Source organism: Microcaecilia unicolor, chromosome 3, assembly GCF_901765095.1.
Source record: "Microcaecilia unicolor chromosome 3, aMicUni1.1, whole genome shotgun sequence".
Classification (NCBI taxonomy): Eukaryota; Metazoa; Chordata; class Amphibia; order Gymnophiona; family Siphonopidae; genus Microcaecilia; species Microcaecilia unicolor.
The window spans coordinates 258,259,837-258,274,057 of record NC_044033.1 but is presented as its reverse complement, the minus strand read 5'-3'; the positions used below and the strand labels follow the sequence as shown (position 1 = coordinate 258,274,057).

The following is a 14,221-nucleotide window of genomic DNA, read 5'->3' as shown; positions in this document are numbered from 1 at the left end:
TCAGAACCTGTTTGGGCTTTAGGATCCAACTCCACCCCCTGAGGGCCCTGTTTGTTCTGTTCCAGGCTGCACTCTCAGTTAGTTGGTAAATTTTTTAGGTCAATCTCAGTTATGTCCTCGCCGTTGCGAGGCCCAATTGACCATGGTTGTTGTTTTGAGTGAGCCTGGGGGCTAGGGATACCCCATCAGTGAGAACAAGCAGCCTGCTTGTCCTCGGAGAAAGCGAATGCTACATACCTGTAGAAGGTATTCTCCGAGGACAGCAGGCTGATTGTTCTCACAAACCCGCCCGCCTCCCCTTTGGAGTTGTGTCTTCCCTTGTCTTTGTCTTGCTACATATGAGACTGGCCGGCTCAAGCCGGTTTCGGGCGGGAAGACGGCCGCGCATGCGCGCGAGGGCTAGCAAACGACTTTGCTAGTGAAGATTCCGATTGGAGGGGCTGCCGTGGACGTCACCCATCAGTGAGAACAATCAGCCTGCTGTCCTCGGAGAATACCTTCTACAGGTATGTAGCATTCGCTTTATTCCGGTTCTCAGGCCGACATGGATTGTTGACCCACTTGTGAGAATAATCACCCTGCTGTCCTCTGAGAATTCCTGCTACAGGTAAGTTTTTATGCTATAGCGACTCCTTTGTTTCAGGGTTATGGGGTCAATTCTGTAACTGTGCACCCCTTGTAGGCACCCTAGTGCTGAATGTGGAGTATCTATTCTATAATGGCATGTGGGCTCCTATATTCCATTATACAATTTTAGAGTAAACTCACATTGGTGCCCTTAAATGTAGGCACGCCTATTTTTGCTAGGTCAATGGCAGGTGTAAATAGGAGCAGCTAAGTGCAGCATGCAACCTGCATAACTTAACAGTATCCTGTAAGTTGCACTTCCTCCACGACCCTCCAGACCGGTCAAGACGCATGGGTTATGTCCTCCTACCAGCAGAGGGAGACTGAGAAACACTGAGCTTTTGAATACTGTATATATAACCTGTGCAGTACATCCACTAGCCAGTATTTTCTCAGTCTCAGCAGAGGTAGATGGACAGCCTGTGCAGTCTTCAATAGTCTGGTGAGGTAGTTTGATTATACAGTTAAGGGGTTTCTTCTCTTATTCCCATATTTATTGGTTTGGAGTATTCCCTGTACGTGGTAAAAAAAAAAAAAAAAAAAAAAAAGTGCTTCGGGGCCCTGGGTCCGGTGGGGCCCAGTTTTCCCCCCTGGGGTGTTACACCTGTGTTCAGGTCCCTCCCCCTGTGCTGCTCTCTTTGGAGACGCTGGCAGCTTTGTGCCTCGGCTGCTTTCTATGATTGTAGCCTTGAGAGCCCCCCACTTTTCAGCTGCCAAAAAGAAATTGGGTAATATCTCTTTAAGAGCCGTCTGCAGCTTTGTGTACATAGGAAAAGGACGGCAGGTTCGTTCCTATTACTAGCGAGAGAGAGCAGAGCGGATAATTGTTGTGGGGAAGCGGTGAGAGAGAGTGTTTGCGCCGATCAGCACAGCGGGTGGTGTGCTTCGAGGTTATGGCAGGCAAACTTCTCCGCTGTCGCGCGTGCTCGCGCCGAGGTATAGAGGCGCCGGGAGGTCAGTGCCGGCTGTGCGGCGAACCGAAGCAGGCCTCGCCGATGGCGGCACCCCCGATGTTGATAGCGGAGGTCCCAGCTAGTTCGGGGGTGTCGGGGGCAGCAGGGGCACCGGCAGGGCCGGTTTCAACTAATTTAGTTTTGGCGGGAACGTCCGCCATTTTGGATTCCGCGCGTCCCGCGGAATCAGCTGTTTTTGGCCCTGCTGCTCCCGGATCGACTCCGAAGGTGGCGCCTGGGGGTACAGGAGGCGTTGGTTTTCCTCCGGATTTTGTATGGACCCTGTTTCAAGCCTGGAAGGCGGGACCCCCACCTTTAGGGAAGGGGGCTAGTGCGGCACTGACTAAGAGGCCTCGTTTTGAGTGGGACGACGAGGAGGGATTCTCCCCTGTAGGATCTGAAGGTGCTTTGAGTGATATCGCGGATCCTGAGGGGTTTGAGGGTCCTCAGGATCCGGAGTTGGTGGTCCCTGGGGAGGATCCCTCTGTAGTGAGGATTTTTCACAGGGAAGAGCTTACGGAGCTCATTGAGCAGGTTTCTTCCACCCTCAAGTTCGAACAGCCAGAGGCGGTTTTGGGGGAAGCTAGACAGGTGGACCCCTTGGTTAAGGGGATTCAGCGGCAGGCTAGGTCCTTTCCCATGAATAAGGACATCCGGGATATGGTGTTTCAAGAGTGGCATTCGCCGGATTCTCCCTGTAAAGTGTCTAAAGCGATGTCTAGACTGTACCCGCTCCCACAGGAAGATAGAGATTCCTTTAAGGCTCCCACAGTGGATGCGGTGGTGACAGCAGTTACAAAAGCCACGGCTATACCGGTGGACGGGGGGACTGCTCTCCGGGATCCCCAGGATAGGAGGCTTGAGGCCTTCCTCAAGCGGAGTTTTGATTTGTCGGCCCTGGCCCTGCAGGCCTCGGTTTGTGGGGGGCTGGTTGCGAGGGCGTGTTTCCGTTGGGCCGAGAAACTGCTGGATGATTCGGTGGAGGTGGGGACCTCCGGGGTACAGGAATTAGCCAAATTGGAAATGGGATCGTCCTTTTTGTCTGATGCGCTTTATGATTTGCTCCGTGCCTCGGCCAAGAATATGGCTATGCTGGTGGGGGCACGTAGGGCACTGTGGTTGCGAGGTTGGGTCGCAGACGCGGCCTCCAAGGCTAAGCTTTGTTCGCTTCCGTTTAAGGGGTCCATGCTTTTTGGTGAGGATTTGGATAAGTTGGTGAAAGGTCTCAGCGATGCCAAGGCCCCTCGTCTTCCGGATTTTCGTCCTAAGGCGGCGTCTAGGGGTACTTCCTCCCGAGGTCGGTTTAAGGAGGCTCGCCGGTATAGGCCCGGGAGGGCTAGTGGGGCCTTTAGAGGTCGGTTCTTTCAGCGAACACAGTCCTTTCGGGGGAATCGGCGCGGAGGGCGTGATTTCTCCGCGGGAAGACAGGTTTCGGGGCGTACTTCGCAATGAAGGTGTGCGGGTCCAGGCTCTGGTTCGGGTAGGGGCTCGGCTGAGTCAGTTTTACCAGGACTGGACCCAAATCACATCGGATCAGTGGGTTCTCGAAGTGGTGCGAGACGGATACGCTCTGGAGTTCGACGGCTCGCCTCCCGAAAGGTTCCTGGAGTCCCCTTGTCATTCGAGGCTCAAGCGGGCAGCAGTGCGAGACACTTTGGCGCGACTGATCAGTCTGGGGGCGGTGGTACCGGTTCCCGCCGCTCAGCGCCGCTTGGGCTGCTATTCAATCTATTTTGTGGTCCCAAAGAAGGAGGATGCCTTTCGGCCTATCTTAGATCTGAAGGCAGTCAATGCAGCCCTCAGAGTCCCCTCTTTCCGCTTGGAGACATTGAGGTCGGTCATTGTCGCGGTGCAGGAAGGGGAGTTTCTCACGTCTTTGGATCTGACGGAGGCTTATCTGCACATCCCCATTCGGGCCGCTCATCAGCGATTTCTGCGCTTTGCGGTTTTAGGGAAGCATTTTCAGTTTTGTGCTCTACCTTTCGGATTAGCAACGGCTCCTCGAACCTTTTCCAAGATCATGGTGGTAGTGGCGGCAGCCTTGCGGAAGCAGGGTATTCTGGTGCACCCGTATCTGGACGATTGGTTGATTCGGGCCAAGTCCCAGTCGGAGAGCGAGGAGTCTAATGCTCGAGTGGTGCAGTTTCTTCAGTCTCTGGGCTGGGTAGTGAACTTCGGCAAGAGTCACCTGGTGCCGTCGCAGTCGTTGGAGTACCTGGGGGTTCTTTTCGATACCAGGAACGGTCAGGTCTTTCTGCCAGGCCCCCGGATTCGCAAGTTGCAGAGTCAGATTCGGCTATTTCTGTCGGAGGCGGCTCCGACGGCCCGGGAGTACCTGCAAGTCCTGGGGTTGATGGCGGCCACCATAGAGGTAGTTCCGTGGGCCCGGGCGCATATGCGGCAGTTGCAGTCAGCTCTTCTCAGTCGGTGGGCGCCTCTGTCGCAGGAGTTGGATGTACGCCTTCAGCTGCCGGTAACCCCACGCTTCAGTCTCCAGTGGTGGCTAGATCCAGGCAATCTGGAAAAGGGAATGCCGTTGGAGGCTCCGCAGTGGGTGGTTCTCGTCACAGACGCCAGTCTTCAGGGCTGGGGAGCTCATTGTCTCGGGCAGGTAGCTCAAGGACGCTGGTCTCAGGTAGAAGCTCAGTGTTCCATCAATCGTTTGGAAACCCGGGCCATTCGACTAGCGCTTCAGGCGTTTCAGAGTGTGCTGGTGCGGAAAGCAGTCCGGGTGTTTTGCGACAACGCCACCGCCGTGGCTTATGTCAACCGTCAGGGGGGCACAAAGAGTCAGGCGGTCGCGGAAGAGGCGGCGCTGTTGTGTCAATGGGCGGAGGTTCATCTTCTAGCGCTCTCCGCGGCACATGTGGCTGGAGTAGACAACGTGGAGGCAGATTACCTAAGCAGGCATGCTCTAGACCCCGGAGAGTGGTCGCTTCATCGGCCGGTGTTCAATCGCATTGTGTCGGTCTGGGGACTTCCCGTGATGGATCTCATGGCAACGGCCCGCAATACTCAGGTTCAGAGGTTTTTCAGTCGCCGGAGGGATCCTCGAGCGGAAGGCATAGATGCGCTTCTAATGCCATGGCCGCAGGAGTTGCTGTATGTGTTTCCCCCATGGCCGTTGGTCGGTCGGGTGATTCAGCGCATCGCTCGGCACCCCGGACAAGTGATTTTGTTAGCCCCTAATTGGCCGCGTCGACCGTGGTACGGAGATCTGGTGCGGTTGGCGATAGCGGATCCGCTGCCGTTGTCAGATTCAGGGGTGTTGTGTCAGGGACCGATAGTTATGCCAGATCCGGATCGGTTCTCGCTTACGGCCTGGCTCTTGAGAGGCACAGGTTAAGGAAGAAAGGTTTTTCGTCCAGAGTTATCGATACGATGTTGAGTTCGCGTAGGCAGTCCACTTCGCTGGCGTATGTCCGGGTCTGGAGAGTTTTTGAGCATTGGTGTGCAGGTAGGCAGGTTCTTCCCTTTCGGGCGTCGGTGACAGATGTCTTGGAGTTTTTACAGGATGGTATGGACAGGGGTTTGGCCTTGTCCTCTTTGAAGGTGCAGGTGGCGGCTTTGTCGTGTTTCCGTGGGAAGCTCCAGGGAAAGTCGTTAGCTTCTAGTCCTGATGTGGTTCGATTTTTGAAGGGTGTTAAGTTACTGCGCCCGCCCCGGCGGCGGATGGTGCCTCCGTAGGATTTGAATCTCGTTTTGGATGCTTTGGTGAGGCCGCCGTTTGAGCCCTTGGTTGCTGTTTCAGATAAGGATCTGTCCCTAAAGACGGTGTTCTTGGTGACTATTACTTCAGCTCGGCGGGTGTCAGAACTTCAGGCTTTGTCTTGTAGAGAGCCCTTTTTGTCTTTTTCCAAGGAGAAGGTTTCGTTGCGCCCGGTGCCGTCCTTTGTGCCCAAGGTGGTCTCAGAGTTTCATGTGAATCAAGTGATTTCCTTGCCAGTTTTGGGTGACTTGGCCGGGGATGCAGAGCAGCGGCGACTGGCCAAGTTAGATGTGCGAAGAGTCTTGTGCTGTTACATTTCCAGAACTCGACACTATAGGCTTTCTGATCGTTTGTTCGTTCTCCATGGTGGTGCAAGGAAGGGCGCGGCAGCTTCCAAAGCTACGATAGCTAGATGGCTGAAGGAGTCAATTGCTTCGGCGTATTTGCTGAAGGGCCGCGTGGTCCCTAAGGAATTTTCGGCTCATTCTACCAGGGGAATGGCGGCCTCCTGGGCGGAGAGTAGTATGATTCCTCCGTTAGATATTTGTCGAGCGGCGGTTTGGTCGTCATTGCATTCCTTTGTTAAACATTACAGGATTGATGTGCATGCCAAGGACGAGGCAGGTTTTGGGGCTGCAGTGTTGAACTCGGGCCTACGTGGATCCCGCCCTTAGGATATTACTGCTTGGGTACGTCCCATGCGTCTTGACCGGTCTGGAGGGTCGTGGAGGAAGGTGAAATTAGATCTTACCTGCTAATTTTCTTTCCTCTAGACCCTCCAGACCGGTCAAGGCCCGCCCTGTCTGTACTGTAGGCCAAGAGGTCTGTTGTCTGTTGTCTGTTGTTTTATCTTGGCAGCTGTTGAGTGTGGTTTCTATGGTTTCAGACTTTGTTTGTATAAGTCTGGTCAGGTGTGACCGTGTTTGATAGTCCACCTGTGGAAGCACACACAATACGAAGGGCACAATGAAAGATATGAAGAAAGTGTCCAGTTGGCAGTGACCACGTACAGGGTTGTTAGTTCTAGTTGGTGTTTTTTGTTTGCTCTGCTTTGTCAGGGTTATACTGGCTAGTGGATGTACTTCACAGGTTATATATACAGTATTCAAAAGCTCAGTGTTTCTCAGTCTCCCTCTGCTGGTAGGAGGACATAACCCATGCGTCTTGACCGGTCTGGAGGGTCTAGAGGAAAGAAAATTAGCAGGTAAGATCTAATTTCACCATATAAGTGACAGCTCCATCTGTATCTCTCACATGCTCTGCCTACGTGTACCTGCCCTTGCAGTTATACACTATAGCACCTTATAGAATAGGGTGTAGTGTACTTACGTGCATATGACCCTTTCCTGTGCACTTACATGCACAAGGTGCATGCAACTGTACATTCTCAGTTATAGAATTGGCTTTTATACCTATAATGATACACATAAGTAACCTATTTCACTCTGTTCCTGTTCACAACATCATGTCAAGGGCTTTGAATTGCAGCTTCTTCCTTCTCAGAATAATGTTCTTGCTTTATCACTTGGCTGATCTTTGGATGTCATCTCTGATTTTCAGCATTATTCATGAGTGCCCACTTGCTGCGCCTGAGTGGCCTGGAGGGATCCTGGCAGATGAGATGGGTCTTGGAAAGACTGTGGAGGTGCTGGCCCTTATTCTTTTGCACACTCGAAAAAATGTTAAACAGGATGCTCTAACATTACCTGAGGTAAGAGAAACTTTTCATGATGTACTGCAATTGATTATTTTTGTGTCAGCTGTGTGTGTGGTAGTGAGAATTAGTGGTGGCAAGCCATTAATACATAGTGCAAAGCTTTTGCATGAGGATGGTCGCCGCATCTCAAAAAAGATATAGTGGAATTAGAAAAGGTACAGAGAAGGGCGACGAAAATGATAAAGGGAATGGGACGACTTTCCTATAAGGAAAGGCTGAAGCGTCTAGGCCCTTCAGCTTGGAGAAGAGATGGCTGAGGGGAGTAATGATAGAGGTCTATAAAATAATGAGTGGAGTGGAACCGGTAGATGTGAATCGTTTGTTTACTCTTTCCAAAAATACTAGGACTAGGAGGCATGCAATGAAGCTACAAAGTAGTAAATTTAATATGAATCTGAGAAAATGTTTCTTCACTCAATGTGTAATTAAACTCTGGAATTCATTGCCAGAGAGTGTGGTAAAGGCAGTTAGTGGGGTTTAAAAAGGGTCTGGACGGCTTCCTAAAGGAAAAGTCCATAGATTAAATTGACTTGGGGAAAATCCACTGCTTATTTCTGGGATAAGCATCATAAAATGTATTGAGCTTTTCTGGGATCTTGCCAGCTATTTGTGACCTGGATTGGCCACTGTTGGAAACAGGATACTGGGCTTGATGAACCTTTGGTCTTTCCCAGTGTGGCAATACTTATGTACTTATGTAATAGGTGAAAGTATGCTCCTGGTTACTTGACACTAGCTGATCTCTCTTGACCGTGAACAAAATTGTCTCCTTTGTTGGGTGTGAACAAGCATTCATAAAGTCTGTTGAACATGTATGTGAACGAATTCACAATATCAATGTCTCTGGTAACATTCAACAACTTATACACACAAACCAGGACTCATAGCCACCAACTTCAAGAGAGTGCTGTAAAACAGTTCACACCAGTATAATATAATAAAAATATTATTTATGTGTATAGAGTACCCTCAGATATTTACCACTATAACTGCAGTCAATAATGCTGCTACAAAGTGGCATAGCACTTCTTTCATTGGGTAACTCTAACAAATTTTTTTGGGAGAGCAACATATGCTCGTTTTTATATGCTTCCCAATCACCTCAGTGCTATAAAATCACTTATCACTTTTAAAATTGTATATACTAGGTGAAAACTGTGCACTTATCTCTCAAGTTCTTGCCTCCTAGGCAGAACTATCTTGCCTTGCTGAAACATTCGTCAGTTGCCTTCCCTGAAACCGCCCGACTCCGCGGGGTTTCAATCACTTTCCTCAGGGACAAGGGTTAAGGCTGCATAAATCTTTTCTTCCTCCTTCTTTTTTCTCAAGCAATCCACAAGACAAGGCCGTCTTGTGGATTGCTTGAGAAAAAAGAAGGAGGAAGAAAAGATTTATGCAGCCTTAACCCTTGTCCCTGAGGAAAGTGATTGAAACCCCGCGGAGTCGGGCGGTTTCAGGGGAAGGCAACTGACGAATGTTTCAGCAAGGCAAGATAGTTCTGCCTAGGAGGCAAGAACTTGAGAGATAAGTGCACAGTTTTCACCTAGTATATACAATTTTAAAAGTGATAAGTGATTTTATAGCACTGAGGTGATTGGGAAGCATATAAAAACGAGCATATGTTGCTCTCCCAAAAAAATTTGTTAGAGTTACCCAATGAAAGAAGTGCTATGCCACTTTGTAGCAGCATTATTGACTGCAGTTATAGTGGTAAATATCTGAGGGTACTCTATACACATAAATAATATTTTTATTATATTATACTGGTGTGAACTGTTTTACAGCACTCTCTTGAAGTTGGTGGCTATGAGTCCTGGTTTGTGTGTATAAGTTGTTGAACATGTATGTGAGACATTATAACTAAATGGACTTTTCTCGGAATCAGCTGACAATGTTCTTTAGAAAGTGAATGTTTTTATAGCAACCTAATCATATTTTTTAGATGTGCTGTAATAAGACTTTTCTCTCTCAAATAGCCAGGTAGCAGAAGTGTCTTTCTTTTTTAGACATTTCATTTGGCAGCTTAGCAAAATCATTTGTATGCTTTCTAACAAATTGAATGTTGAAAAGAATTATGTGAAAGGGATCAGCTTGACTCCCTAGAAAACAGGAATGGGAACTTAACAAATTTGGCATGCAGTAGAGAAAATGGTGTGCTGGAACCGGCTCGCAAGTCTTTAAAGATTTTGCGAGCCGGTTGTTAAATGCAGCAGAGCTGCTCCCTCCAGCACACCACTGAACATAGGGCTCCCTCCCGCTCCCTGTTTGCCTCGCCTCCCCTGAGTCGCAGGGTCCCAGCACATACCTGGACCCAGATTTTGGTCCAGTTTCAGTGCTGATACCAACATTCTGTTAGCTTCTATACTCTACTGCTTTTTTCTTCCTCGCTCCTAGATTGTGGAATGAGCTCCCACCTTCAATCTGCAGTAAGTCATCTTTTAAGAGCTTTAAAGTTCTGTGAAATTTTTCCATTGACCACTGTAGTTCCCTTCTAAATTTTATGCCTTTTTAGTTTTGCTGTGTTCACCTTTGTGATCTGCTAGACAGTCCAGGTGAATATCAAGATTTTAAACAAACATTCTCCACCAGCGGCTTCAGTTATTTTTCCCTGTTTCTATTTGCCTGTCTGTGTTAGGGGTTGAGAAGGGATTTTACTACTACTACTATTAAACATTTCTATAGCGCTTCTAGACTTACGCAGCGCTGTACAAATTAACATGAAAAGACAGTCCCTGCTCAACAGAGCTTACAATCTAAATTGGACAGACGAACAGACAGCTACGGGTGGGGAAATTGCAGTGGTAGGGGTGATAAATGAGGGTGTTGAGTAAGAGAGTCATGGTTAGGAGTCGAAAGCAGTAGCAAAGAGGTGGGCTTTAAGCCTAGACTTGAAGACAGCCAGAGACTGAGCCTGACGTACTGGCTCAGGGAGTCTATTCCAGGCATAGGGAGCAGCGAGATAGAAGGAACGGAGCCGGGAGTTAGCAGTGGGGGAGAAGGGGGACGACAGGAGACATTTACCCAGCGAACGGAGTTCACGGGGAGGAATGTAGGGAGAGATGAGAGCGGAAAGGTACTGAGGAGCTGCGGAGTGGATGCACTTGGAGGTCAAAAGGAGAAGTTTGAACTGTATGCGGAAGCGGATAGGGAGCCAGTGAAGCGACTTGAGGAGAGGGCTAACGTGAGTATAGCGACTCTGACGGAATATAAGACGCGCAGCAGAGTTTTGGACAGATTGAAGAGGAGATAGATGGCTGAGCGGGAGACCAGCGAGAAGCAAATTGCAGTAGTCTAGGCGAGAGGTGATAAGGGTGTGGGTAAGGGTTTTGGTAGCGTCCTTGGAGAGGAAAGGGCGAATTTTGTTAATATAGAGAAAAACAACAGGTTTTGGCAATCTGCTGAATATGAGCAGAGAAGGAGAGAGCGGAGTCAAAGATGACTCCAAGGTTGCGCGCAGACGGGACAGGGAGGATGAGAGTGTTATCTACCGAAATAGAGAATGGGGGGAGAGGAGAGGCAGGTTTAGGGGGAAAGAGGAGAAGCTCGGTTTTGGTCATGTTTAGTTTCAGATGGCGGCGAGACAGGCAGGCCGATACTTTGGTCTGGATTTCAGCTGAGATATCCGGTGCGGAGAGGTAGATCTGGGTATCATCAGCGTAAAGGTGGTATTGAAAGCCATGGGATGAGATCAGAGCACCAAGGGAAGAGGTATAGATGGAGAAGAGGAGAGGTCCTAGGACAGATCCTTGGGGTACACCGACTGTTAGTGGGATAGATGTGGAGGAGGAACCACCAGAGTATACACTAAGAGTACGTTTGGAGAGATAGGAAGAGAACCAGGAAAGAACAGGGCCCCGGAATCCAAGAGAGGATAATGTATCAAGGAGTAAGGTGTGATCAACAGTAGGGTCCAGTGAAGGTTTTTTAAGGAGCGGTGTGACTACAGCATGTTTGAAGGCATCAGGAACAATCGCAGTGGAAAGCGAAAGATTGAGGATATGACGGATAAAAGGGATGACAGTGGGGGAGATAGTGTTAAGTAGGTGAGTGGGAATGGGATCAGAGGGGCAGATGGTACGTTTGGGCGAGGAAAGAAGATGTGCAGTTTCCTCATCAGTGACATCAGAGAAGGTGGAAAAGGAGGGAGCCAGGCATCCAAAAGATCCACATTGAAAGCAATGTGGATCTTTTGGATGCCTGGCTGTCTGAAAATATAGATTTTTGAGTGTGAGATATTCCCAGTGGTGGTCTGGTAAATGTTTAACAGCAGGCTCTCTTCCGGCCCGCAATAAGGGGGGGCACGAGGGAGGGCACAGAGGTGGACGGGGGGGGGGGGGGGGGGGTAATGCATTACTCTCTCTCTCTCCTTCCCCCCCTCAAGTCAGAGCTCCCATTAAGCCATAAGACCCCCATTAAACAACAAATATTTATAGCCCAAATCAAATGCCATGTTCATAATTAACTTTGTATGAACTTGGCTGCTAATAGTGTGCGGAACTGGACAGTACTAATAAAAAAAAAAAAAGCAACGGCATTTTTATAATATACCATTGCACTCCCCAAAGCAAAAGGAGCAAGTTCCCACATGCCATCTTTTTTTCTTTCTGTAGGCACAGGAAAAAAAAAAAGATTTTAAATGCTCCCAGTTTCCACTCTAATTCATGTTTAATGTGGGATAAAATACTATAAATTAGTAAACAAATAGATAAAAACTCTGAATGTTGAGCACCTGATTGTCATAACATGATGTCTGCTTTAGTGGCCCTTTACCAGGAGAAAAAAATCTCTACACGAATATAACACAAAAAAAATCTTCACGAATATAACACATGCTAGGGTGTCCCTATAACCAGCCCCTCCAAATGACACACCGGTTATGATTTATAACAAGTTACTACTCTATCTATGAAAAGTTATTCTGTTGTTATACTTTCTCTGTGTACATCCTTATACACGTCTGCATGTTTGAAAACATAAGTGAGATTAAATAAAAATTAAACAATAAAGAACACCTACCTATTCCAGACCTCCCGCTCCCCCAAGCCGCAGGGTACCGGCACATACCTGAAGTAAAGCCACCCTGGTGGTCTAGTGGAGTCTTCAAGGCAGGAAAATCCCCTGTCTTTCCTGCCTGCTGCCGGCGCTGACCCTCCTGAAGCCACATCTTTAAAATGGCTGCTGAGACTTCCAACGGCGGCCTCGCAAGCCTTCAGTCTCTCAAGGCCACCGCTGGAAGTCTCGGCAGCCATTTTTAAATAGCGATGTGACAGCAAGTTCGTCAGCGCCAGCAGAGGGCAGGAAAGACGGGGGATCTTTCCTGCCCCGAAGAATCCACTAGACCATCAGGGTCGCTTCAGCTATTTTTTTATTTAGTGTTTCATGCCCAGAGCGCTACCCTTTCATTGGTGTTTTCACTGCTGATTTTTCCCATGCTAAAATTTCTTACTACATTGGGAGTAAGATTAGTGCAGGAAAATCAGGAGTAAACTGTTGCACTAAACAATAGTGCAGTTAACTGTCTTGTTGCCAGATGGAATACTACTTATTTCTATAGCACTACTAGATGTGCACAGCCCTGTACACTAAACACATATGAGTCGGCCTGCTGGACATAGCTTACAATCTGTTTGAGACAGACCAACAAGACAATTAAGGGGTTAGAGAATGAATTATTGTAGGATTGATTAAAACAGATATGGGTATTGAACAGGTGAATAGGAGTTAAAAGCAGCCTCAAAAAGGCGGGCTTTTAGCCTATATTAGAATATGGCCAGGAAGTCTGTTCCAGGCATATGGTGGTGCATGCAGGAGACTGGTCCAGCGGTCTTCACGTTGCTTAGTGCTGCAGCCTTGGAGAACAACGGGCCTTTCAATGCTGGTACAGAGAGAGAGGGGGGGAGGGGGGGGGGAAGGTCATAGTTGTAGCTTGGTGGGAAAATGTGCTGTGAAATTCTTGAGAGTTTGCTGCAGTGCACAGTTTGGGAACCGCTGGCCTAGAATAAAGTTAACAATTGTAGAGGACTTCAGTCTACAAATTCCTACTCCATTAGCAACTTAATTAAGAAATTATCAATAATAAGATGCAGACAGCAGTCCAGTAGTGAGATGGGGCTGTCCAGTTTTTGGCACTGAGTGTTATATGTTTGGTTACCTGATGCTAGGATCCACCTTGGGAGTCAGCACCCAAGAAGAAGATCTAGGTGTCATTGTAGACAGTACACTGAAATCATAAGTACAAAAGTACATACAGTGGGGGAAATAAGTATTTGATCCCTTGCTGATTTTGTAAGTTTGCCCACTGACAAAGACATGAGCAGCCCATAATTGAAGGGTAGGTTATTGGTAACAGTGAGAGATAGCACATCACAAATTAAATCCGGAAAATCACATTGTGGAAAGTATATGAATTTATTTGCATTCTGCAGAGGGAAATAAGTATTTAATCCCTCTGGCAAACAAGACCTAATACTTGGTGGCAAAACCCTTGTTGGCAAGCACAGCGGTCAGACGTCTTCTGTAGTTGATGATGAGGTTTGCACACATGTCAGGAGGAATTTTGGTCCACTCCTCTTTGCAGATCATCTCTAAATCATTAAGAGTTCTGGGCTGTCGCTTGGCAACTCGCATCTTCAGCTCCCTCCATAAGTTTTCAATGGGATTAAGGTCTGGTGACTGGCTAGGCCACTCCATGACCCTAATGTGCTTCTTCCTGAGCCACTCCTTTGTTGCCTTGGCTGTATGTTTTGGGTCATTGTCGTGCTGGAAGACCCAGCCACGACCCATTTTTAAGGCCCTGGCGGAGGGAAGGAGGTTGTCACTCAGAATTGTACGGTACATGGCCCCATCCATTCTCCCACTGATGCGGTGAAGTAGTCCTGTGCCCTTAGCAGAGAAACACCCCCAAAACATAACATTTCCACCTCCATGCTTGACAGTGGGGACGGTGTTCTTTGGGTCATAGGCAGTATTTCTCTTCCTCCAAACACGGCGAGTTGAGTTCATGCCAAAGAGCTCAATTTTTGTCTCATCTGACCACAGCACCTTCTCCCAATCACTCTCGGCATGATCCAGGTGTTCACTGGCAAACTTCAGACGGGCCGTCACATGTGCCTTCCGGAGCAGGGGGACCTTGCGGGCACTGCAGGATTGCAATCCGTTATGTCGTAATGTGTTACCAATGGTTTTCGTGGTGACAGTGGTCCCAGCTGCCTTGAG

At 48.6% G+C, this 14,221-nt stretch overlaps 1 protein-coding gene across 1 annotated transcript in view; it reads left to right on the top strand.

Moving 5' to 3' along the window:
• SHPRH (SNF2 histone linker PHD RING helicase) overlaps positions 1-14,221 on the top strand; it is a 331,612-nt gene that overhangs the window by 46,022 nt on the left and 271,369 nt on the right. The window contains 1 exon segment of the mRNA XM_030194974.1: positions 6,850-7,000. Within this exon segment, the coding sequence (XP_030050834.1) occupies positions 6,850-7,000 (151 nt within the window).